This window comes from Micromys minutus (assembly GCF_963924665.1).
Source record: "Micromys minutus genome assembly, chromosome: 20".
Lineage (NCBI taxonomy): Eukaryota > Metazoa > Chordata > Mammalia > Rodentia > Muridae > Micromys > Micromys minutus.
In genome coordinates this window covers 25,721,251-25,746,905 of record NC_137955.1, presented here as the reverse complement: position 1 = coordinate 25,746,905, position 25,655 = coordinate 25,721,251, and the positions used below count along the sequence as shown (strand labels likewise).

Genomic DNA, 25,655 nt, shown 5'->3' with positions numbered 1-25,655 from the left:
TAACATGTAAAGAAATACAAGCAGTGGTCAAAAGCCTCCCAAACAAAAAAGCCCAGGACAAGATGGGTTCAGTGTAGAACTCTACCAGACTTTCGTAGAAGACCTAATATCAGTACTCTCCAAACAATTCAACAAAATAAAAACAGAAGAAATGCTACACAACTCGTTCTTCTAAACCACAACTAAACTCATTTCTAAACCACATAAAAAGCTTATAAAGAAAGAACTTCAGACCAATTTTCCTCATAAACATTGATGCAAAAATACTCAACAAAATTCTTGCAAACCAAATCCAAGAACACATCAAAATAATCATTCACCAGGATCAAGTAGGCTTCATCCCAGGGATGCAGGGATGGTTCAATATATGGAAATCCATCAATGTAACCCACCATATAAACAAACTCAAAGAAAAACCCACATTACCATTTCACTAGATGATGAGAAAGCATTTGACAAAATTCAACACCCCTTAATGTTAAAAGTCTTGAAAAGATCAGGAATCCAAGGCCCATACCTAAAAATAGTAAAAGCAATATACAGCAAATCAGTAGCCAACATCAAACTAAATGGTGTGAAACTTGAAGCAATCTCACTAAAATCAGGGACTAGAAGGCTGCCCACTCTCTCCTCCAATATAGTTCTGGAAGTCCTGGCCAGAACAATAGGAAGGCAACGTGATACAAGTTGAAAAGGAAGAAGTCAAAAATATCACTATTTGCCGATGATATGATAGTATACTTAAGTGACCCCAAAAATTCCACCAGAGAACTTTTAATCTGATAAACAACTTCAGCAAAGTGGCTGGATATAAAATCAGCTCAAACAAATCAGTAGCCTTCTTCTACTCAAAGGATAAACATGCTTGGAAGAAATTAGGGGAAAGATATCCGTTACAATAATCATAAACAAATATGAAATACCTTGGGGCAATCCTAGCTAAGCAAGTGAAATATCTGTATGACAAGAACTTCAAATCTCTGAAGAAGAAAATTGAAGATGATCTCAGAAGATGGAAAGATATCCCAAGCTCATGGATTGGCAGTATCAACATAGTAAAAATGGCCATCTTACCAAAATCAATCTACAGATTCAATGTAATCACTATCAAAATTCCTACTTAATTCTTCATAGAGTTGGAAAAAGCAATTTGCAAATTCATATGGAATAACAAAAAACCTAGGATAGCAAAATCTATTCTCAACAACAAGAAAACTTCTGCAGGAATCACCAAGTTATATTACAGATCAATTGTGATAAAAACCAAATGGTATCAGTATAGAGATAGGCAGGTAGATCAGTGGAACATCATTGAAGACCCAGAAATGAACCCACACACCTGAGGTCACTTGATCTTTGACAAAGGAGCTGTAAACATTCAATGGAAAAAGGACAGCCTATTCAACAAATGGGGTTGGTCCAACTGGCACTCAGCATGCAGAAGAATGCAAATCGACCCTTTCTTATCTCCTTGTACAAAGCTCAAGTGCAAGTGGATCAAAGATCTTCACATAAAACCTGGTACACTGAAACTATTAGAAGAGAAAATGGGGAAAATCTTAGAACACATAGGCACAGAGGAAAATTTCCTGAACAGAACACCAGTGACCTATGATCTAAGATCAAGAATCAGCAAATGAGACCTCATGCAATTGCAATGTTTTTGTAAGACTAAGGACACTGTCAAGAAAACAAAATGGCAGCCAACAGACTAAAAAAGGATCTTTACCAATCTCACATTTGACAGATGTCTAATATCCAATATATACAAAGAACTAAAAAAGTTAGACTCTTGAGAATTAAATAATCCTATTTAAAAATGAGGTGCAGAGCTAAACAAAGAATTCTCAACTGAAGAATATTGAATGGCTGAAAAGCACCTAAAGAAATGCTCAACATCCTTAGTCATCAGGGACATGCAAATCAAAACAACCCTGAGATTCCACATCATACCAGTTAGAATGGCTAAGATTAAAAACTCAGATGACAGTAGATGCTGGCAAGGTTGTGGAAAAAGAGGAACACTCCTCCACTGTTGGTGAGATTGTAAATTGATATTACCACTCTGGAAATCAGTCTTGTGGTTCCTCAGAAAATTGGACATAGTACTACCTGAAGAACCAGCTATACCACTCCTGGGCATATACCCCAAAGATGTTCCAACATATAATAAGGACATATGCTCAACCATGTTTATAGCAACCTTATTTACAATAGCCAGAAGCAGGAAAAAACTCAGATGTGCTTCCACAGAGGAATGGATTCAGAAAGTGTGGTACATTTACACAATGGAGTACTACTCAGCTATTAAAAACAAGGACTTTAGAAATTCCTAGGCAAATGGATGGAACTAGAGAATATCATCCTGAGTGAGGTAACCCAGTCACAAAAGAACACACATGATAGACAATCACTGATAATTGGATACTAGCCCCAGAAAGCTCTGAATACCCAAGAAACACTTCACAGACCTTATGAAGCTCAAAAAGAAGGAAGGCCAAAATTCGGAAGCCTCAGTCCTTCTTAGAAGAGAGGAAGAGGTACATAATTAAGTGGAAGATAAGGGATTGAAGAGGGGATCATTCAGGGGCTGCCTCACTTGGGGATCTACTTCTTGTGCAGCCATTGGGCCCAAGCACTATAGCTGATGCTGGGAGGTGCTTTCTAGCAGGAACCAGATGGGGCGCCTCCTCACAGGCTCTGCCAGAGTCATGCAGCTGAGCATGCTTGCAGCTAATCATCAGACTGAGCATGGGAAACCCAGTGAGAGTGCTGGGGGCAGGGCAGATGAAGGAGCTGAAGGAGGTTTCTGTCTCATGGGAAGAACAGCATTATGGATCAACCAAATCCTCCATAGCTCCCATGGGCTAGAACACCAACCATTGAGCACACTTTGAGAGGCCCATGGCTCCAGTCCCATATGCAGTGGAGAATAGCAGTGTCTGGCTTCAATGTAAGGAGAGGCCTTTGGTCCCGGGAGAGCACGTTTTCCCAATATAGGGGGATGCCAAGGCACTGAGGTGGAGAGGGTGATTGGGAGCTAGTGCACCTTTCACTAGGGGGAGGGGGGATGGGAGTGGAATGGGCAAAGAGGATAACATTTCAAATGTAAATACAGAGAGTACCTAATAAAAGTTTTAAAAAGAAAAGTTTTAGTAATCTAAATTTAAAATTAATTGAAATTTACATCTAAATTATTCTATAATTAAGGCTATGTTTTGCCTTATAAACCACTTGTCACCTTCCATGAATAATTGATTAAATCATTATTAAAAATCACAATGGGCCTCAGGAAATCATATCTTAGGAAGAAGAGGGTTTCGAAGCATTACAGTTTTGGAAACTGCTGACCACGTTTTAGTCCCTTTTTTTCACTGATAAGTATAGTGTTGGGTGTCTGGTTTGGATAAAAGTAGGTAGTTTCTGAGTGAGACTACTTCCGGTCCAATTTCTCCCTTAATCAAAAGGGCTGGTATATTTCACTTTCTGTGTCTCACTGTCATTGTGTTCAGGGAAAACCAAACCAGTCGAACAACCTCAAGCTTTTGAAGATAACTGGCTTGAAGTTCTTGTCATACAGGTCCTTCACTTGCTTAGTTAGAGTCATGCCAAGGTATTTCATAGTTTTTGTGACTATTGTGAAGGGTATCTTTTCCCTAATTTCTTTCTCCACATGTTTGTCCTTTGAATATAGAAAGACTACTGATTTGTGTTAGTTAATTTTATATCCAGCCACTTTGCTGAACTTGTTTATCAGCTGTAGGAGTTCTCTGGTGGAATTTGTAAGGTCGCTTAAGTACACTATCATGTCATCTGCAAATAGTGATGTTTTTATTTCTTCCTTTCCAATTTGCATCCCTTTGATTTTCTTTTGCTGTCTAATTGCTCCGGCCAGGACTTCCAGTACTATGTAGAATAGGTAGGGGGAGAGTGGGCAGCCTTGTCGAGACCCTGATTTTAGTGGGATTGCTTCAAGTTTTCCACTGTTAAGTTTGATGTTGGCTGTTGGCTTGCTGTATATTGCTTTTATTATGTTTAGGTATGTCCTTTGATTCCTGTTCTTTCTAAGACTTTTAACATGAAGGGGTGTTGAATATTGTCAAATGCTTTCTCAGCATCTAGTGAGATGACCATGTGGTTTTTTTCTTTGAGTTTGTTTATATGGTGGATTACATTGATGGATTTCCATATGTTAAACCATCCCTGCATGCCAGGGATGAAGCCTACTTGATCATGGTGAATGATCGTTTTGGTGTGTTCTTGGATTCGGTTTGCAAGGATTTTGTTGAGTATTTTTGCATCAATGTTCATAAGTGAAATTGATCTGAGGTTCTCTTTCCTTGTAGGGTCTCTGGAAATTGAGGAAGATCTCAGAAAATGCGCATGGATTGGAAGGATTAACATTTTAAAAATGGCCATCTTACCAAAAGCAATCTACAGATTCAATGCAATCTCCATCAAAATTCCAACCCAGTCCTTCACTGAGTTGGAAAGAGCAATGTGCAATTTTATCTGGAATAACAAAAGACCTAGAATAGCGAAATCCATCCTCAACAACAAGAAAACATCTGCGGGAATCACTACCCCTGACCTCAAGCTATATTCCAAGGCAGTTGTGCTGAAAACTGCATGGTACTGGTACAGAAATAGGCACGTGGATCAATGGAATAGAATAGAAGATCCAGAAATGAGCCCTCACGTATATGGTCAACTGATTTTTGACAAAGGAGCTGTAAACATTCAATGGAAAAAGGACAGCCTATTCAACAAATGGGGTTGGTCCAACTGGCACTCAGCATGCAGAAGAATGCAAATCGACCCTTTCTTATCTCCTTGTACAAAGCTCAAGTGCAAGTGGATCAAAGATCTCCACATTAAACCAGGTACACTGAAACTATTAGATGAGAAAGTAGGGGAAACCTTAGAACTCATAGGCACAGAGAAAAATTTCCTGAACAGAACACCAATAGCTTGAGGTCTAATGTCAAAGATTGACAAATGGGACTTAATGAGATTGCAAAGTTTCTGTAAGGCTAAAGACACTATCATGAAAACAAAACGGCAGCCAACGGAGTGGGAAAAGATCTTTACCAACCCCACATCAGATAGAGGCCTAATATCCAAGGTATACAAAGAACTCAAAAAGCAAGATACCAGAGAATCAAACAACCCTATTAAAAAATGGGGTACAGACTTAAGCAAAAATTTCTCAATTGAGGAATATGGAATGGCTGAGAAACATCTAAGAAAGTGCTCAACATCCTTAGCCATCAGGGAAATGCAAATCAAAACAACCCTGAGATTCCACCTCACACCAGTCAGATTGGCCAAGATCCAAAACTCAGATGACAATAGATGCTGGTGAGGATGTGGAGAAAGAGGAACACTTCTCCACTGCTGGTGGGGTTGTAAACTGATACAACCACTCTGGAAATCAGTCTGGTTGTTCCTCAGAAAAATGGACATAGTACTACCAGAAGACCCAGTTATTCTACTTCTGGGCATATACCCCAGAGACACCTCAATATACAGCAAAGATACATGCACCACAATGTTCATAGAAGCTCTATTTATAATAGCCAGAAGCTGGAAAGAACCCAGATGTCCTTCAGTAGATGAATGAATACAAAAATTGTGGTACATTTACACAATGGAGTACTACTTAGCCATCAGAAACAATGGCCTAATGAAATTCACAAGAAAATGAATGCATCTAGAGAATATCATCTTGAGTGAGGTAACCCAGTCACAAAAGAACAGGCATAATATACAGTCGCTGATAATGGGATACTAACTTCAGAAAGCCCTGAACACCCCAGAAACAACCCACAGACTGTGTGAAGATCAAGAAAAAAAAAAAAGAAAAAAAAAGATATATTTTAATTAAAATAGAACTGTATCACATCCCCCTTTTTTCCTAAACCCCCCCCCAGTTTCTCTCCCATCTTCTCAAATTAATAACCTCTTTTCCTATATTATGGTTACATATATACATATGTGTATGTATATGTACCCACAAATACTTAATTACAACCTTATAAAAATGTGTTCGTATACTTTTATGCAAAAATGCTTAAAAATCTGTACATTTACCTTTGTTTTTTAAAATAAAGTTAAAAAAAAAAAAGAAGATAACTGGCTGCTGGAAGAACTCAAATCGCCACCATGTAAGCTGTGTCCCATTCCTCCTGAGTACCACAGCTAGAGCCATAGCCGCAGAACATTCTGGAGCCCCACATCTGCATGCCCCGCACAAGGGCTCTTGCCTTAGGAAAGCTCGCAGAACAGGGATTCAGTGTTCAGAGGAGAGACTTCCTACCTGTCTCTGGAAGCTCTCAAGATCTGCTACCCCACCCACCGTTCTTCTGGGTACGGAATCTAGACCGGGGAGCACTCTCTCATTTCATACCGACTACCAGGAACGCTGGAGTGTTCTTCTATCACTGCGGGTTTTCTCACCTTGTGCTCGGCATTTCCCATAGTTGTGCAGGATTTCGAGGCACCAGGCCCAGATGCTGTGCCTTGTTTTTGACAGCTCTGAGTCTGAGATGGCTGAAGAACAGCCGGTCTTAGAATATGTTCCGAAAGTCTCATGGGAGGACCTTGAGAGAGCGGAATGAAAAGATTAATAAATTGTTAGTGAAATGTTCCTCTGCCCCGATTTTTAAATGATGCTTAAAAAAATATCACAACTAAATTTTCAGAGACTAATCAAAGTGCAGCCAGTGAACTGCCCACTACACACCTTTTGCCTAGCGTTTGACAAATACGTGTTTCTTTTGATTATGTGACTTGTCTAATCAAATATTTTTATCCTTCGTGTTCTAGCACTCTATCCTGCCTACAACCCCCCCATAAACAAAGGAGGGGAGGGAAAAGAGACGGGGAAGGAGAGGGAGATATTAAAACATGCATGGTAAGCAGAAGCTATGGACTGCAGCGTATAAGGTCATACCTAAGTCCGCCTACTTCTCTAAATTATTTAGAAAATTTTAGCATTTATTTCTATCTCTTCTGTAAATATGCCTCCCTTCAAACTTTGGGTTTCCACCAGTGTTCTGAGCTTCCTTACTCTTTTTTTAAAGCGTCCCTCCCCTCCATGTGACTGTTCTTCCACCAGGTGTCTTGACCTTCACACCAGCCTCAAGGGCACGGCTCTGTCCCCTTCTCTTTTCCAAGCAGCTGTGGGGGTTATACAGCTTGCCGGACTGTTGTTCTTCTCCTAATTTTAACGAAGTTTCCCTTGTGCCTCAACTAAGTAAGTAAGTAAGTGGATGGATGGATGGATGGATGGATGGATGGATGGATGGATGGATGGATGGATGGATGGATGGATGAATGGATGGATGGATGGAGGGATGGATGGATGGATAGAGGGATGTATGGATGGATGGATGGTGGATGGATGGAGGGATGGGTGGATGGATAAATAAATAATACATGATGAGATGTAGAATTTTGGAGGTTCTTGAAACTGCATATTCATACCTTGCTCTACGTTGTTCATGTCACCATTCCTTTGCAGCAGACGTGATGTCATAAAAACATTGTTTTTCCTCACTATAAGAAAGAAAAATAAATAAAAAATCTTTGAAGACTGTCAAAGTTTACACTTTGGAGAAAAGGCCTGCACGGGAATCACCAGTAGATGTCGCTATTGGCACCAAGGAGGCTAGGAAGTGGTGCTCCTTGGAGAGCCGGTTCAGAGTGGATTTGCTACCTACTTCCGCTCAACTCTCAAAAAGTCTGAACTTAGACCTTTGATATATGAGATAATCTTATTTATAATAATTAAATAGTGTGCCTAAGACACTCTCAGATTACAAACCCGGAAGTCATAATGAATCCTGTGTGCGTATGCATTCCTCTCAGAGAATGCTACAAGACTAATAACAGATCCCTCACGCCTTTTAAAAATGATATTCGGAAGAGAATTAAGATGGCAACTATGCTGATTAGTTTGTTTGTTTGTTTGTTTGTTATCAACTTGACACACGCTAGAGCCATTTTGGAAGAGGGAATATCAACTGGGGGAAAAAAGGCCTTTAGGCAAGTCTTCGGGACCTTTTTCTGATTATTGATGCGGGAGGGTCCAGCACGCTTTGGGCAGTGCCACACCTGGGCAAGACGTCCCCCCATTTCTCTTATACAGCCTGCCATATGGGTTCTGAAAGACTGAACTAAGAGATATCTCTTCTGTGACCAGAAAGTGTCTGATACACTGTTGCACAGTTATGATTGTAACCATTATTATATTAATATGGATTCATTGGTTTGAAAACTGCAGATAGATAAATAGATATGGGTAGATGATTGATAGACAAATGGTTGATAGATGGATAAACAAATATAGGTAGATAGATGATTGATAGATAAATAAATGGACAGATAGATGATAGGTAGATGATAGATAGCAAACAAATTTTATAATGATAAACACTGGAACATGCTGTTGATTGTTCCGTACAAATAAAAAATACCCAAGAACGCAAATCACTGTTAAATATGAAGATAGTGCCACTCATTTTGTTGTGTCATTTCAGCATGATAAAATCGTATAATTGGCAAAGCATTATAAATTTCAAGTAACCAAAAACAACATTTCATTAGTTGAACTCTAAGAATCATATTCTAAGCCTCAGAACATGAATCAAAAGCATGGCTATATTTTGAATACTGTATAAGCTATATTTGTGGGCAATACTAAATAAAGAGAAGAAAACCATTTTACTTTGTGGATTTGCCTTCCATAAAGTAATGCTTCTGGCACAAAGTCTGTAAGACCTATTATGAAGAGAATTCCTGAAGGCCTATGATATAGAAAGAAAGCAAACTAAATTCTCAACTGACTCAGCACACAGTGCGTAACAGCATTTTTCTTTAAATGTAGGCATCTGTTTATTTCATATATGTAGTCCTAAAATATGCCAAGTTTAAACTTTTTGCCCAGAATAAACTACCCTGTCTGGGATTGTGAGATTTGCAGGTAGCCCTCTTCATGCTTAACTGTGGTCTTTCTCTCATTTGTTGCTCGAACAATTAGCATCCTATGATGCCTAAGAAAGAAAACTCATCAGTGATAAGAGTGGTTTCTGAGGCATCAGAGTGTAAGGAATGAGGTTTTAGCAGTCTGTCATTACCTGGCCCGGAGGGAGGGAAGGTTGGAGCGTCAGTGAATGACAAGGACCTCAGGCGAGTGGGAGACAAGGCTGCAACTAAAAGCAGATTGTAAATGCAGGTCATTAAGGAAGTGGGTCTTTTGTCTAGTTTGATTGGAATTCTGTTTTTTGGAGTAAAATTCAGATGCCCAATTTAAACAGAAAAAGAATTTTTTTTTCATTTTTAGCAACCAAAACAGAGACTGACTTTGGAAATCATAAATTAACTTTATTTTTATTCAACTCAGTAAATATTTTGTCAATGCTGACTGTCTATTAGACATTCTTTTAGGCACAGAACGCCACCTGTGAACCCATAGGGGATGGAGATATGTACATAAACAGCTGCTTTGCAAAGCCCAAGGGTTGTTAAACACATTGGGCAGAGGAGCACTGGGGTACATTGATGTACAGATGGGCAAGCTGTGTTCTCAACTGGCTCAGATGACAATGTGTAATAAGGTTCTTCTTAAAGTGCCCGTATGTTCTTGTTTTGTAGGTGCTTACGTTTAAACGGCCAGTTGAAAGGGGTTAGTTCGCTTGTTTGTTTTATAATTTCACACTCACCATAATAGCCAAAACTATACCTACCTCCTAGAGACTGAGAATCTGCAGTATGAAGCGTGACAGATGAAGACCTTACACGCTTCCTCAAGAAACCTGTGAATTCTGAAAGAAATTTAATGGGAATGGTAACGTTGTTTAAAACAACACACAGTACAGTAGAAAAATCAATCAATCCTTTTATTGCGTAGGCCAGCATTTTACAACATACTGATTCTAGAAAGCCAGAGTTAAGTATTAGGGATGTTAAGGTGATTATAAGCCCACGGGTGTCTCATATTAGCACGGAACAGGTAGAAATGAGTCTTCTGCAGGAAACTATTCACATTCCAAAGTTCTGCAGAAACTCAGAGGCTCTGTGCTCTCATCAGTGTTCTCGGGTATCTGCCTGCCATCTTTAAAATCAAAGGTCAACCCGTGTGTCCTTAAGAAGCAAAGAAAACCATTAAGTTTCATAGCATCTGTGCTTGTGCTTTTTCTTTTTTTTAATAAACATCAGGGTTTGTGTTGTGCAAACCAGAATGTAATTCATTACCAAGCTCTGCTGTCTCGTCCAGACTGTCTTCTGCCGGTCTCTGAAAAGACATAAACCTCCCAGTGAAGGATGAGTATTTTCTGGCTTTGCATCAATTTTCCACACTCCTTCTGTATTAAGGGAACTTTCAGGAGCCAGAGCTTTTCAGCTCACAAGGACAAAGCAACACACCATAGTCTCACCAAGAACACAACCACAGGGAAGTCTAGCCCAGTGGTTACAGGTTTCAATGACTACAGAATCACTTCTAAACACCTGTTTTGAATGCTTTTTTTTTTTTTTTTTTTTTTTTTTTTTTTGAGGCACCTTGTCTCTGGATTCTGCAGTGCTTGATGTGGAATGAGGTTGAGCTTCCTTTAGCTGATCATGTGAGTTGTTTGTTAATGACTGCATGTGAGAAGGAAAACCATAGTTAGGTGGGTTCAGCTGATCCTCCAATCCCATGGTTCCAGGGAGATGCCTCAACATCACATAGATTCTTTAAGCCCTTCAAACTAGTATCGAATTGCACACTGGGTTTTTTATACCCCATTTAAGGCTTTTTGGGGAGTGAGGAACAAAGGAGGTCTTAACCATCCTAATCTCTTTCTGTCCCCGAACCTTTTAAAATCACTATAAATAAGCATCTTGCTTTACATAGATCCCTTTACTCATCAGCTAGAGATTTTAACCAAACTGATGTTCCTGAATCCCAACTACGAGAACATTCTGTGGAGAACTAGACAACCTCATGCAGCTGCCATATCTTACTATAAATACCTCCTTAAAGTATTGTTTATCAGCACCAAAATATCCTGGTCTTACCTTAAAATTGTGTTCTCCTTTTTCAAAAACAAATATTGGTTGAGCAATGACATATTTTTCTGTAAGAGAAAGAAACAGTCAAAAAAAAAAAAAAAAAAAGGCACATTGACATTTCTAATGGTACCTAAAAATACTTCAATAAAGTTTGTTGGTTTTTGCAATTTTCCTGTCATAGTAATTTGAATGATAATAGCCCCCTTAGAAGAATATGTTTAAATATTTGGTCCCAGTTGGTGAAATGTTTCTGAAGGATTAGGATGTGTGGACTTGTCAGCCCATTGTCTCTGTCTCTCTCTCTTTCTCTCTTTGTTGTCTGTCTTTGTCTATCTCTGTTTGACTGTCTCTGTTTTTCTCTGTCTCTGTATATCTGTCTGTGTGCCTGTCTGTCTCTTTCTCTCTCTCACTTTCTCCCTCTTTGCTGCCTGCCAATGAAGATGAAGCTCTCTCCTACTGCTCCAACACAATGTCTGTAACCATGCTCCTTACTGTGGTGATCATGTACCAACCCTTTGAAACTGTGCAAATCCTCAATTAAATGTCTTCCTTTATAAATTGGAAGGAAGTATAGTATCTCTTCACAGCAACAGTAACTTTAACTAAGCCAGTGGGTTTTGAGGATTCAAAAGAATGGTGCTATTCCTAACTTTCCCAAACATCCCTCCCTCCCTCACTCTTTCCCTCCCTCCCTCATTCTTTGTCTCTGTCTTGGATTTGTGGATGTTTCTTTGCTCTACCATCCTGGACTCTAACCTGAAACCATTAACTAAATTAAATGCCTTCTTTTATAAGTTACCTTGATCATGGTATTTTAGCACAGAACAGAAAAGTATCTACAACACTCAACTTTTAGTAAAATCCTAACGATTGCTGATAGATACAGGTAATAATGGAAAGGATACTGGGGAAATGGCAGTACCAAGTAGATAAGGAGAAAGATGATCTCTTTAAACCAGTGGTTCTCAACCTGTGTGTCACAACCCCTTTGATAAATCTCTATCTTCAAACACATTCACACTATAATCCGCAACAGTGACAAAATCACAGCTATGAAGTCGAAACAAAAATAATTTTATGGTTGGGGGGAGGGTCACCATAACACGAGAAACTGTATCAGATGGTTGGCAGTGTTAGGAAGGTTGAGAATCACTGCTTTAAATTAAGATGCTCGGATTGTAGGTTCAACTCCAAGTATCACAAAAGCACCACCACAACAAAATCATGCCATAGGAGTTTAAAGAAAACGCAACATAATTGCCCTTGTTTAGAATCTCATCAGGACAGGGCTTAGGAAATCTTTTAGAATAAAAGTTTCAATGGGTAAAAAAAAATCTCATCTGAGAATAGTTCTAGTTGCATTGTACCCCAGTGTATATGTGACTGGGCACAGTGGTTCATGCTTCTACCTCAGCAGAGGCAAGAGACTTGTGAGATCATTATCAGTATATTGTCTTAGCATGTGCTTTTCACGCATGGATGTTGGAATTTGTATTCTTGAGCCTAATAAACTCCACCTGAGGAATTTGGAGAATGGAGACTCTGTCTCAGAACAAATCAATCAGCCAAGGAGCACGAGAGGCAGGCATGCACTACAAAATTATCCCCAAACTCGAATTTTCTTCACTGGAGGTGCCCTGTACTAACTGTGCTGTTAATATTTGTGTTAAAGATTAGTCTTACACAATATTACAAAATACATAAAACCCCATAAGTCTTATTTATCTCTCCTCTTAGTCTTCTCCCTAACCCTTCTTCCCCTCCTTCTTTCTTCCTTCCTCCCTCTCTTCCTTCCTTCTTCCTTCCCTCCTTTCCTAACATCCAAATCTATGAACCTATGGAGGCCATTCATGTTCAAACCACCACACCATCAATTTCACACCTACGTCCTCTGAGCAGTCATTATTAACATACTGTCAGTGGTGTGCTCTGATGCACTAATGCATCAGATGCAAACATCCCTGAACCTAATAGAGCTCCAGCTGAGAAATTCTGAGAATCTATCACACATCACACCTTATAAACACCAAAAGAGAAGGAGTGAGACAGTGTCTAAGACTCCACCACACTAACTCTAGTTATTCCTCAGGAACCAGTTGAATCAAAATAACTTCTTTTTCCACCCATTGAGATACACTCTTCAGTTCTTATGTACTTCTGTTCCTGCTGTGTTACGTCTCCGTGTGACCGTGAACCAATCAATGCATGAGGTCACAGGTTGCACAGAAGACACTCACTGGACTCCTCCCCTCCTCTGGGCCCTACGTTGTCAGCAGTGGATGTGCTACTTTGTGGTGGCTCTGGCGGAAGTAGGTCCCTCACTGCTTCCCAAAATAGCATCATTTTCTTCTCACTAACTTTCTTATTCTTTCCCTGAGTTTTCTTCTGCCTCCCTTCCCCCTTCTTTTCAAACAGTTTAACACCAATGTGGTTTTATATTCAAGCTGTAGCCAGAAGCTGTCTTAGAAACACTTGCTCCTCAAAATGTCAGGCTTGGGCTGGGGAGATGGCTGAAGGAGTCAATTGCTTGTCACAGGTCTGAGGCTGGATCCTGAGGACCCAAAGCCAGTTGTAATCCCCTCACTCCTATAAGAAGATGGGAGTCAGAGACAAGATCATTCTTGGAAGTTTGTGGCGAGCTAACATGATGTATGTGATGTATGTCACAGTGAACAACAAAAGACCCAGTGGAAGACAAGGAACAGTTGAGCCTGTCTCTGCCCTCCATGTGCACACACATTCATGCACATACTCTACAGAAGCATCACATACACATGCATACATGAACAAAGATGTGGTCAAGATAAACCAGCAGCATTGGCCTGAGTCTACTAGAGACGCAAATCGTAAGCTAAAATCTGTACGTTACATGCTTTCTTGATAAGTAAGTCATTCAAGAAGTCTTGAAGAACACCAGATATTTTTTTCAATCAAGGTCAAATTCTTAAAGGTATCAGTAGAGACTCCAGGAGTCAGTAACTCTGTGGGACATGCTGAGAAGGTTGGCAATTAATTTGAATGTAAATTACGTCATTCAAACCATACACTAAGACTGATTATGATCCAGTGTAAATCCACAGGGCACTCTAATTGATTTTAAAAGAAGTATCTATATTGAGGATATTGAAATGTAACTACTGATATTGAAACTAGTCATTTAGATTTTCATGATTTCCTTTAAGATGTAAAAGTTTGTTTGCTGGTTTAAAAATATGCCTGGAATTTGCCCGTTTTTTTTTTTTCATAAAAATTTAAATGCCACTGCGTAAAATTATGAAACACTAATTAATATGTTTCTGCGAAATTAGCCTGGAAGCACACATTTCACCAAAAGCATCCGTGACAGTCCTAAGATTCTTCAAAAGGAATTTAAAACATTTGAAGTGTCAAATGTGAAAAATCATTACATCTTTAGGAAGAGCGGACAAATCATAGCAGGTGATTTCAATTACTGAGTGGAACCCTGGAAAGGTTTCATTTGTTTGTTTGTTTTGTTTTGTTTTGTTGTTGTTGTTTGGTTGGTTTTGTTTGTTCATGATGCTGTTTGAGGCCACGCCTCCACAGGTGAGGAAGATGGGACCACAGAATCTCGGCTCATCATGACTCACTATGACGATGAACTCTCGGTTCTATTTTATGAGAAGTTTTGCTCTGGCTCTAAGGAAGAATGACAGGACCCCGGAGTGAAATCAGTCAATCTGCACAGCAGGGTTTTAGGCAGACTCAGAAAGTGCCAGCTCAGTGAATAGCTCTCCTGCCCCTAGCAGCTAAAATTATAAACAATTTGTGTATTATAAATATCAACCGAGTGTGAGACATGCAGACGTCTACTAAAAAAAGGGGGGGGGGACCTCTTTCTCTTGTTTATATAATTCTACAACTTTAAGTACCACTTTCTGTTTTTATTACAAACAGCTGTCAGAAACCTAGCCATTCTTAATTTGAATTCAGTTCTGAGGAATATTTACTGGAGAGAATCAAGTGAGAAATACTGCCCCCTCCCCCGACTACTAAGTCATTTCCGGACTTCTAGCATTCTAATGTATCCCTAGGTCAGCCATCTTGAGAGACGCTCCTCCTGCTGTCGATTGGAACAAACACGGAGAATTACAGCCACCAAGGGAAGTACGCAGAATAGGAACCCTTGGAATACTTGGTCCTAAGAGGAAAGTCTCCTTCAAATCCCACCCCTCAAGGCCCAGGGAACCATGTGGAAAAGAACGTGGAAAGGATTTTAAGACCCAGCGTGGTTGGGGGATCCTAAGGGAACAAGGTCATCTAAAAACAGCAGGGTCTGCGCATGTATTAGCTCACAGAGACTGTGGCAGCTTGCATGGAATCTGCAGAGGTCTGGGCCTGACGAAGTCCAGGGAAAGGGAAGTGGACATAAGGCCACATCCCCAATCCAGACGCATCTCCAACCAATAACTGTTTGCAAGTGAAAAATTCGTTCTCTCTAGTGGAGTGTACAAACTAGGTTTACAAACCACTCTTAAGGCAGACGACAGGCCCAGTGGCTAAGTGGTCAGCATAAAAGGAACTCATTGACATTTTTGGAGGTTCTTTGTCTCATAATGCCTAGTCAGGGCTTTGTATTTTTTTTTTCCCTTATAGTACCTTTGCATATATATATATATATATATATATATATATATATATATATATATATATATATATATATATATATATGTGTGTGTGTGTGTGTGTGTGTGTGTGTGTGTGTGTGTGTGTGTATGCATATGTGTGTGTGTCTTTTTTAAAGACTTATTTTATGTATGAATGTGTTATCCGTATGTACACCTCTGTGCCAAAAGAGGGCGTCAGATCCCACTACAGATGGTTGTGAGCCACCATGTGGTTGCTGGATATTGAACTCAGGATTTCTGGAAGAGCAGTTCCAAGTTTATTTTATACTTATTTTTCTTTTAGATGCCTATTTGTATCCTAAGGAAAGATGAAAGAAATATTTGGGTGGGTGGGGAAGATCCGGGAGGAATAGAGAGGTAAAACCATCGTCAGAATATATTGTATTTTATATTTTAAAAATATCTGTTTTCAATAAAAAAATAAAAAGTAAAATGTCTGGCAATGAACCGATGAGAATGTAAAATGATCCTTATTTCTTTAGGTTTACTTCCTAATAAATTTAAAGATGTTTATTTTCAGTAAATTCTATTTTTCATGGCTGTCACAACATACTGCACTGCATGTTTCAATGTCAAGAGACTGCTGCTTGGATAATTTCCTTTCTCCCTTCCCCCTTCAAGGCAGTGACTGACATACGAGACGCATATGCAAGTCCTGACTTGTCTTCTCCGTTTGCCTTGTGGAATGTTTAACTGGATATGACCCCAACAAGCACTGTGGACATTAGACCTTGCTGAGTTCTGCTTTTATGCACGGGCATAATACAAAGACTTACACATTTGCATCATATTTTAGCTACTGAGAAGCACATTTCAATATATTTCTATTTGGCAAATAAACGATTCCTAGGAGCCAGAAAGTACTGATTTTAGAAGCCTGTGCTTTGAGAAGATAGAGGCCAAGTTTGCCTTCCTCAATTTGCTGTGTGACTTTGAGAAGCTCATTAGCTTCTCTGACTAGACCTCCTCATCTGTGAAATGGGATCATAATGCCTCACTGAGTAGTAATGATTAAGGAAGGTTACTATGGTGACCACTGGACACAGTGCCTGGCTTATAAGAAATGTTTCCGTTCTTATTACAATGACATACTCTTCAGGAGTGACTTATTATTCCCTTTATCCACAAAGGAATTAAGACTTTAAGATCATGTCATATGCCGACATCACACAGAGAGTACCTAAGGTTCCACGTTCATAGCTGATTCCAAATCTACCAGCTTTTGTATCTGTCCAGACTCCGTGTGGGCTTCCACCGTAAGCTCTACGACAGCTGTTTCGTCAGGGTGGTATGGCTGGGTAGAATGGATCTTTCCTGCTTCCTTGGACCTGGGCAAGCCTGGTGGGAACGTGATTCAATACTGCATGTGCGTTCCTACACATTCATTTTTCACCTTCTGAGTTATACAAAAGGAGTCTTACTTGTAGCTATGTGTTCATATTCTGACTCGAAGGAGGTTTGTTCCAGAGAGTCTGCAGGTAAAGGACATGGTGATGCTGACGATGCTAAGCCTCATGTCAATGGGCTCAGCCACTGGCAAAGCAGTAACAGAAGAATGTGTGACTATTGTCAAGAATACACCCATCTCTCCATAGTTTGGAGGTGGTATTTTATTATTAATAAGATCACTGTGTGGTTCTGTGGGAAGGGTACCCGTAGTCTTAACCATGTTTATCAGAGCATATGTGGGCTTCTGGAGTGATGATTCCCGAGTGATCAGCTCTCCCCCATGACACACCCCCTCCATCCCTCTCCCCTCCCCCTATCCCCCTATCCCCCTTCCCCTCTCCTTCTCTCTCTCTCCTCCCTTTTCTTGTTTGGGCCCAAGGGCTAATAGAGATGTAGAATGTGGCCTGGGATATGCGTGGTCAACCAGTATCATTTGGCAATTTCATTTGACAGAATTTGTAAGTCACACACTTCCCCCAAGGAATAGCTCAGAGTGTGAAAAAGCTCCATCTACTGGACATGAATCCTCACATATGCTGAGGAGAGGAGCAAAGCACAGTCTAGGTTTCACAGGACATTGAAGATGTGTCCTGAGCAGGCATCCGAGTTTGAAGCGCCTTATCCTTCAAGTTAATCTCAAAGTAATTATCCACCAGCATTTACTGTTAAAATTCAGCAGATAATTTTGATACAAAAGTATCTTCTTCATAACAATAAAATCGCTATTCTAAAGGATTACCGATAGGTTACTATATATTCCTGTATCGGATTCTTCTACTTGGGGAGAGAGATTCAGTTTTTGAATTCCTTCATGGATTCACAAAACACAGGGTGAAAATAATAAATGCGACTTTCTCCAGTTTCTAAAATCTATCCACCTCTCTTGAGGCTACAAAATGGCATTAACCACAATCTCGGCATCGCAAAGCATTGACCACAATCGTGCCCAGAGCCGCACCATCAGCCTTTCCCGAGACCTTGCAATTGGTTAACCTTGCTTGTTTCACACGCTGCTCACCTAGCCCTAGAACCTATCCTTTACTTTTGGACTTTGAAAGTTCCACATACTTCACATAAATGGAAGATTCAATATTTGACTTCAAACTTTTATTTTTAAAATTAGATTGCGAGTGTGTGTGTGTGCATAGCACAGTGTACACAGGGAGGTCAGGGGACAACTTAGGGGAGTTGTTTTTCTTTCACCACCATCTGGGTTCCAGAAAGAGAATTCAGATCACCATCAGACTTGGTGGCAAATGTCTTTACCTGCTGAACTGTCTCTCTGACTCAATATTTGTCTTTTTATATTTAGCTGAGTTCACCTAGTATAATGTCTTCATCTATGTAGCAGCAAAGGCTGAATAGTGCTTAGTTTTCTCCCTCCTTCTCTCCCTCTCTCTCTCCACCCCCTCCTCTCCCTCCCCCCACTCTTCTCTCCGTTGTATATAACAGAGCATTTACAACTTTATTTTAGGAGTGCACTGTGGCATTAACTACATTATATTATATAATACAATTGTATTTTTAATCATTGGTGGGTATTTAAATCAGGACTTTGTTTTCCTCCTCATTTCTGTGATGCCTTTGACTCTACACTTCTAACATCCATGTGTTACCTCCCACCTTCTTGTCATTTCTCCTTTCTCCTGCTTTCATACACTCATCTCCATGCATAATATTAGAATTATATGTCAAGTCTATTTTCTTCTATGTATGCAGGGCTGAGGACTGAACCTATGGCCTTGTTCATGCTCGGTTAACTTAACCACCAAGTCACACACTGGTCCCTAAGTTCTGGTACTTTTCAAAGGCAATACATTTCCAGTTACCTCATTTTCAGTTCCCTCTCAATCTGTGGTGACAGTTTTCGTATGGCTGTACACCGATGTTGTTCTTTGTCCTAACCATGACTTGAAGCAAGTTCTCAATCCTTGTTTGAGACTTGTGTTGGGTCATGTCAGGGGACACGAGTGATCTTTGAAGCCTAGATATGCAGTGGTTTATGAATGCCAATAGCTTGAAAGAAAAATTTAGAAAATATATTTATTTATTTATTAAGGGTTAATTTTGCCTGTTGTGATCAAAGAGCGTAGCAAAAAATCAAAGAGAGCAAAAAAAAATGGTGAAAGTGTGAAAATGATTCACAAAGTGTAGTAGAAAGAAGGTTGCAGCTAGACTTGCTTCCTAAAAGACCCTCCAAGCCTGGGTTGTTTCTTCGCAACCAGAATAGTTATTCTCCTTAGCTAATGATAGCCATTCTGTTCTTGTGAAAAATACCTTAACTCTACCCATGTTTGGAAATGAAGCACCTTATTTTTAAAAAATGTTGTCTTGTTAATAAAGGGGGGGGTCAGTCAGTAGTGCTGGTATATGTCTTGCCACCCCTGCCCCCCACATCTGTCTGCAATCACATTTCTCTGCAGAGGACTAAAGGTAACACAGCCAACCCCAAACTGAATTGGTCAACTGGCGACATTTCAACCTTTTTCTTACTTCACTCTTTGTCCTTAGATGGCAATGTCCCTGCCCGTCTTAAAACTTAGATGTTTTCTGTTGTTGTTGTTGGCTGTTCTATGGACTAGCCTAGGGCTTAATGTTTGCAGAGTAACTAGTATTCTACGACTTATATTTCCTTTCTGTTCTTTTCCTTTCTTTTCTTTTCTATTCTTTCCATTTTTTCTTAACTTTGAGACAAGATTTCACTAAGTTGTCCAGGCTGCCCTTGACAGAACTGGCTCTTAGGCCAGGCCTACTTTGAGCTTGGTTACTCTTCACAGGGCGTGCCACGATGCCTAGCATATCCCAACTTCTTACAAATTCTCTCAGAAGACAAGTGTGGGTGCCAATTACTTCAGCAGCTCGTTGTACAAATCCCTCCGGGTTATTGTCCCTGGTTGAAAGTCTAGATCATATTCCTGTGGCCTTTGGCTGTCGTGTCCATGCCTGGCAGGTGGAGTGTCTGGAGGATGGATAGAAGGGATGGAGCTTTGCAATTCATAAAGTTTTCGTTCATTTTAAATCCTGACGTTTTGTATTTTGCTAGATCTGCCCATTGACTTAATTCAAAAGCAACTCAGGTGTAAATCTTTTTTTGCCAAGACCGTGATTAAAACCTGAGATCAAGTTAATGATTTAATACAAAGGCTGACCCAACACTTGAAACACGGTATCCTGTTTACATTTAAAAAAGAAAGCTGGGCCTAGGGCTAGATTCCTGCTGTGCAGCACTTGCCTAAGTCTCCAGCTCTGTCAGAAACAACAGGTGAACCTTAGTGGTGACAGAGATTTAGCCTTTTACATTTGTAGCTTTGGATATTGAGGGTTTGTTTAACCAAAAAATCAGAACCACATCTCTCAAGTCATCACCCCAGTTTTTTTTTTTTTAATGCTGTATTCCTTAGCTTAATACTTTATAAAATGTACAAGACATGGGATCTCAGCATCAAACAACACTGCTAGCCTAACCAACAGGTTGCGGGCTCAGAAACCATGCATCTGTACTGACACAGCTGCATTTTCTTTCTGACTTTGTTCAGACTGAAAATCGCCCTCCTAAAATCAGTTGGATGTGGTTCAAAATCCAAATAGAATTTAACTGGTGGCCTAATAACAACCTATCTGAAACAACCGAATCACAAACTGATTAAGGGCACCAGCCACCAAGTTAAGCAAGTGTCTTCCAGGCAGTGAGACAAGTCTTGCTTTGTAGCCAAGGCTGGCCTGGAACTTGCAATCCTTCTGCCTCTGGCTCTCAAGTGCTAGCGCAGGCCCCAGGTTGGGAACTACCAGTCAATGCAGCTGTGATGGGACAGTCTCCAAGATACGCTCAGATATTCTCGTAAATGTTCTGGTTTGCTCCGTGTGCTCTTTACCCCTGTTATGCTAAATTTATAATGACATCTATCGTAGATGTGTAGATAATCATTCCTTGGGACATAAAAGCAACAACTCAGTGATGTTGTATTGAAGCGAGTGAATCAAGAACGAAAATCACATGCAGAGTCTGAATCATGAGCCTCGCAGTCTGCATCTGCACCGAACTGGACGGAGAGGGCTATGAGCCCGGTGTCCCACAGGTTTCTCCCCCATGTCCTGCAGTTCTCTTCACATTCCTCTTACGGAGGCCTTCCTGGAGCACACTCTGCTATGTCACTATCTTCTCTCTATTCTACCTTTTATCCCTCTTCAGTGGAACCACTTACACTAAGTTGGTTTTTTTAAACAAATTTTCCTTTTCTTTACTGTCTGCCCTTCTGCCTGTCAGACAGTGGCACCTTGTGGGCAGGAAGTCCTGAATGCTTTGCTCTCCGGAATCTTAACAGAGCACTTCATCCATGGCAGAGGTTCAGAACACATCTGTTTAATAGATTGAATGGAGCCCTTTGTGAGTTTTAGCAAGAGGAAGGAGTTGAGTGGGGCGGGGGAAGGTCACGAAATAGTACCTTTTGGCTTCAAGAATCTTCATAAGACACCTTACATGGATTTTATATAAACAACAACAAATGACAACAAAAACTGCAGAGAAGCCACTGGTTCTAAACAATGTTCTATGCAAGACCTAAAAACCACTAAGGTCTCTCGCTAACTACTTTTGGGGGATTCAGAGAACAGAGTTGGAAGACGTTGTTCAGGCTTATCACATGATTTGCACTCCCAGCCCAAGCTGTGGCACAGGGGTGCTTACTTAGCATACTTTCCTTTATTCTGTGTCAGTCTTGTTAATCTGATAATTTTAGGGAACTGAGTTATTAATATGGGAGTTCTAAGCTTCAGGGATAATTTTAACAACAAAGTGATAGTAATGATTAGCTTACATAGGTAATGACCCACACTTCATACTGAAGGCCTGATACTTCCTGAGCTGAGCTGTGGCTGCCTTCCCATTAGGACACCATGATGTTCTTGCTCCTTGGGCAAGCAGTTAAAATTTACAAAGACACTCCTGTCCCTTCATCATGCCCCGGAGTTGCTATTAGAAGCCTGAAGGCAGCTTTGAAGAGGAAAGCCTCCCAGACAATCTCACACTTAACAAAATAGAAGAAAATCACATATCGTAAGACACATGGGTAAATTTTGATACATTCATGTTCTTGTGTAATCAAACCTCTGTCCTAATGTCATGTCCTCTACCCAAGAAGGCCCCTCATGTCCTGTGTGAATACTTTCCTCACCTTGGAAACAATTGTTGTGACTTCTGTCACTGTGACCTACTTTTGTTTTAAATTTCGTGTAGCTAGAATAATGCATCATAGATTTTGGGGGACTGGCTTATTTTAACTTAAAATAGCTTTTCCTGAGACTCACCTTCATGGTTGTGTATTTTGGTGATTTGTTTCTTTCTACTGAATGATATTCCAGCCTATGAATAGACACAGTGTGCGTATCTACGTACGGCCATTTATGAATAAAATCTGCTATATGCATGTGTCCATTTCATACTTCTCAATAGAAGTAATGGTTCCTGGGGTTAACTGTTTAAACAAACTGCTGACCCAATTTTCAAACTAGTTAAACCACTTCCCAGCAGCACAGGAGAGTTCTCCACATCCTTCAAATGTCCTATCATCAGTAATTTAAATTTTAACCACAGTGGTTACATTAGTTATCTTTCCATGATAATTTCCATGTGACAAAATATCTCCAATGACCCACATAGAAAGAGGGAAAAAATGCACTCTGGATCACAGTCTGAGAAGTTTAAGTTCATGGTCAGTTCATCCTGTCATTCTGGGCCTGTGTTGGCACATCACTGTGGGAGAACATAGGACAGCGAACCCACTCACTCCACGGTCAAAAACTTTAAAAAGAAGAGAAAAGGGGCAAGAGACTCACTACCTTCTCCAGGGGCATTTGCTTCACAACCATTAGGCCTCCCAGTGGTACTGCACCAGCTTAGCAGGCTTTAACACAAGAACCTGATGACTTTCCAAATTCAAACTATGGTGTTCACTGTAATGCCCTATGGTGGCGCTGTTTCATATCGTTTTAAGAAAGAACAATGTCAGGCCTTTTACATCTACTTATTGGCTATTTGATTTTAGAAATGTGTATCAGACCATTGGTTCACATTTTAAATCAAACTATTTTCATTGAGTTGTAAGAGTGCCTAACTCTACTATTTTGTCTAGAAATTGTGTGTATGTGTGGGACAATTGTTTTTTTTTTCTAGTCTCTCCTCTTCGTAGTATCTTTTAAAGAAAAGACAGTTATAGTGCTGAAAAACTAATTTACATACTTTTATAGCTTACTGATTTTCATGCCTGTCATGAAAAACTGTCTAGTCTAATGCTTGGGACATTTTTTTTTTTTACACTTTCATCTAAAAACTTCATACATTGTTTCAGTTTTTATATTATAGTAGTATATTACATACCATCACAAACTAACTTTTATTGAAAATGGCTTTTGAACTTTATTTTCTTAGTAATATGTTCTCATATTTGTCATAGAATTATCACAGAAAAAAAAAAAAACCAACCATTTGTCCTGTTTGAGTTGAGATATTTGTCGAAAACCATGTACGGGGTGGTGAGATGGCCCAGGAGGTAAAGACACTGGCTGCTAAGCCTGATGACTTGAGTTCAATTCCAACCACATGGAGGAAGAAGAATAGTAACACCCATTATGTGAGCCATGACATATGCATGTCCTCACACACAAAAGAGGGGGGGAGGGAGAGGACGAGGGGGAAAGAGAGGGAGAGAGTGCTTACTCCCTTGAATCAGGGTCTCTTTTTGAACTAGGCTGTTGGCCAGAAAGCTGAGGGATACTTCTTTCTTTGTCCACAGTGCTAGGATATGTGTGTATGTATATGTACATATAAAATATTATATATACATATATACATATATTCCTATATATATCCCTATATGTCTTTATATCTTTACCTATGTATGTATACCTGTATATATATTCATGCATGCATATATATACACATATACATAGACCTATATACACACACCTACATATACATATGTACACACCTACAAACCACACTCTGCTTTGTACATAGGTGCTGAGGTCTGAACTTAGTACTCATATTTTCACAGCAAGCATTTTTACCAACTAGCTGTCTCCAGTCCCCAAAGACAGATGTTTTCTTTTATGCTTCTGTGTCCTATTGTTTCTCTTGCCCTTGTTTAAACATGCAGGCTTTATACATTTTATTGGCTTAATCTGCACATATATTATGCTATAGTATTTTAAATACATATTTTTAATATGCATATTAAAATTCACTTTGTGTGTTGATGTGTTATTCCTGATTATCTTTGGGGTTTTTCCATTGCCTCTTAGTAAAATCACTTCAAATTTTCTCTAATATGTAAACCTTTTATTTCTTCCAAGGAAACTTAGTGCACTGGCTAGAACCTTCACCATCATGTTGACTAGGAGTGGAAACAGTGAGCATCCTCAGTTCTTCAGAAGGCAAGTCTCTTGTCTTCTATTGTCCCGTGACACTAAAGTTGCTTGTCTTATAAATGTTTCTGCTATCATCAGGTTAAGAAAGCTCATTTCTATTCTGAGTATTTTGATTTTTATTTTACCAATTAGTGTTGGGAGGTTTGTCAATTTCATTTTTTTCCAGAAAGTAGCTTCTGAGAACCAAGGATGAGCAGATTACTTCCTTATAGCTTTATTCTCCAGACCAGAAAAACAAACATTTGTTTCTTTGATTTTTTTAACTATGCACTCAAATATGTAATAAATGTGGCCCTGAGCAACTGTGGCCTTTTAAAAATGTGGTGAAATATACTTGCTACAAAGTTTATCCTTGTGGCAAGCTGTTCAGTTCAGAAGAATTAGTGATATTGATACAAAGTTTATCCTTGTCTTAAGCATTCAGCTCAGAAGTAACACTTCCAAATCTCTTTTTACTTTACAAACTGAAACTGTATAACTAAGCCATCAACCACCGTCCTATCCCTGAGGGAAGTTTATTAAGGTAAAGATTCCTACACCAGGCATGAACACCAGTCAAGTGACTTTCAGGCACAAAACTTCTCATTTTCCCAACCCTTTAAAAGTAATCCATATCTATCTCTGTTAATATGTGAAGATAGATACAAGCAATACTTCACCGCTAGAACAAAAGTCACTTGAGTCTCTGCAAGGCTCCCTCTTGGTTGCAGAAAATCAGAAGTAAGTGTGGACCTTCCACCTTCAGTCTGAGTCCATTTTGACTATTTGTCAGTTACACGATGTCACACTGTGTGCACAGCATCACTGTTTCAGGACCACGGGGGAGGTACATAACTATTTAAAGAACCATCACATTGTTTCATGATAACTTCACCTGGAGGAATTACACTTTATAATTGTGCAGTAACTATTGCAATCCCTCTTTATCTCCTATGTTTATTTCATTTACTTCGTAAGTCCCCTGGGTAATAAGTGAAGTGCATTCATACATAGCTCTAGGGAAGATTTGAAGAAAATAGCACACACATAATAATCCAAATGCAATGTGTATTTTACAGTCTGTCCAAAGGGTTAAAGAATATT

At 39.7% G+C, this 25,655-nt stretch overlaps 1 protein-coding gene across 1 annotated transcript in view; it reads right to left on the bottom strand.

Moving 5' to 3' along the window:
* Positions 1 to 25,655, bottom strand: part of RANBP3L (RAN binding protein 3 like) — a 51,655-nt gene that overhangs the window by 21,160 nt on the left and 4,840 nt on the right. The window contains exons 2-7 of the mRNA XM_080933698.1: positions 11,062 to 11,120; positions 10,258 to 10,297; positions 9,750 to 9,827; positions 9,141 to 9,215; positions 7,489 to 7,560; positions 6,460 to 6,602 (exon numbers count right to left, since the gene is read on the bottom strand). Coding sequence (XP_080789824.1) covers positions 6,460 to 6,602; positions 7,489 to 7,560; positions 9,141 to 9,215; positions 9,750 to 9,827; positions 10,258 to 10,297; positions 11,062 to 11,120 — 467 coding nt within the window. The remainder of the gene's footprint in view (positions 1 to 6,459; positions 6,603 to 7,488; positions 7,561 to 9,140; positions 9,216 to 9,749; positions 9,828 to 10,257; positions 10,298 to 11,061; positions 11,121 to 25,655) is intronic.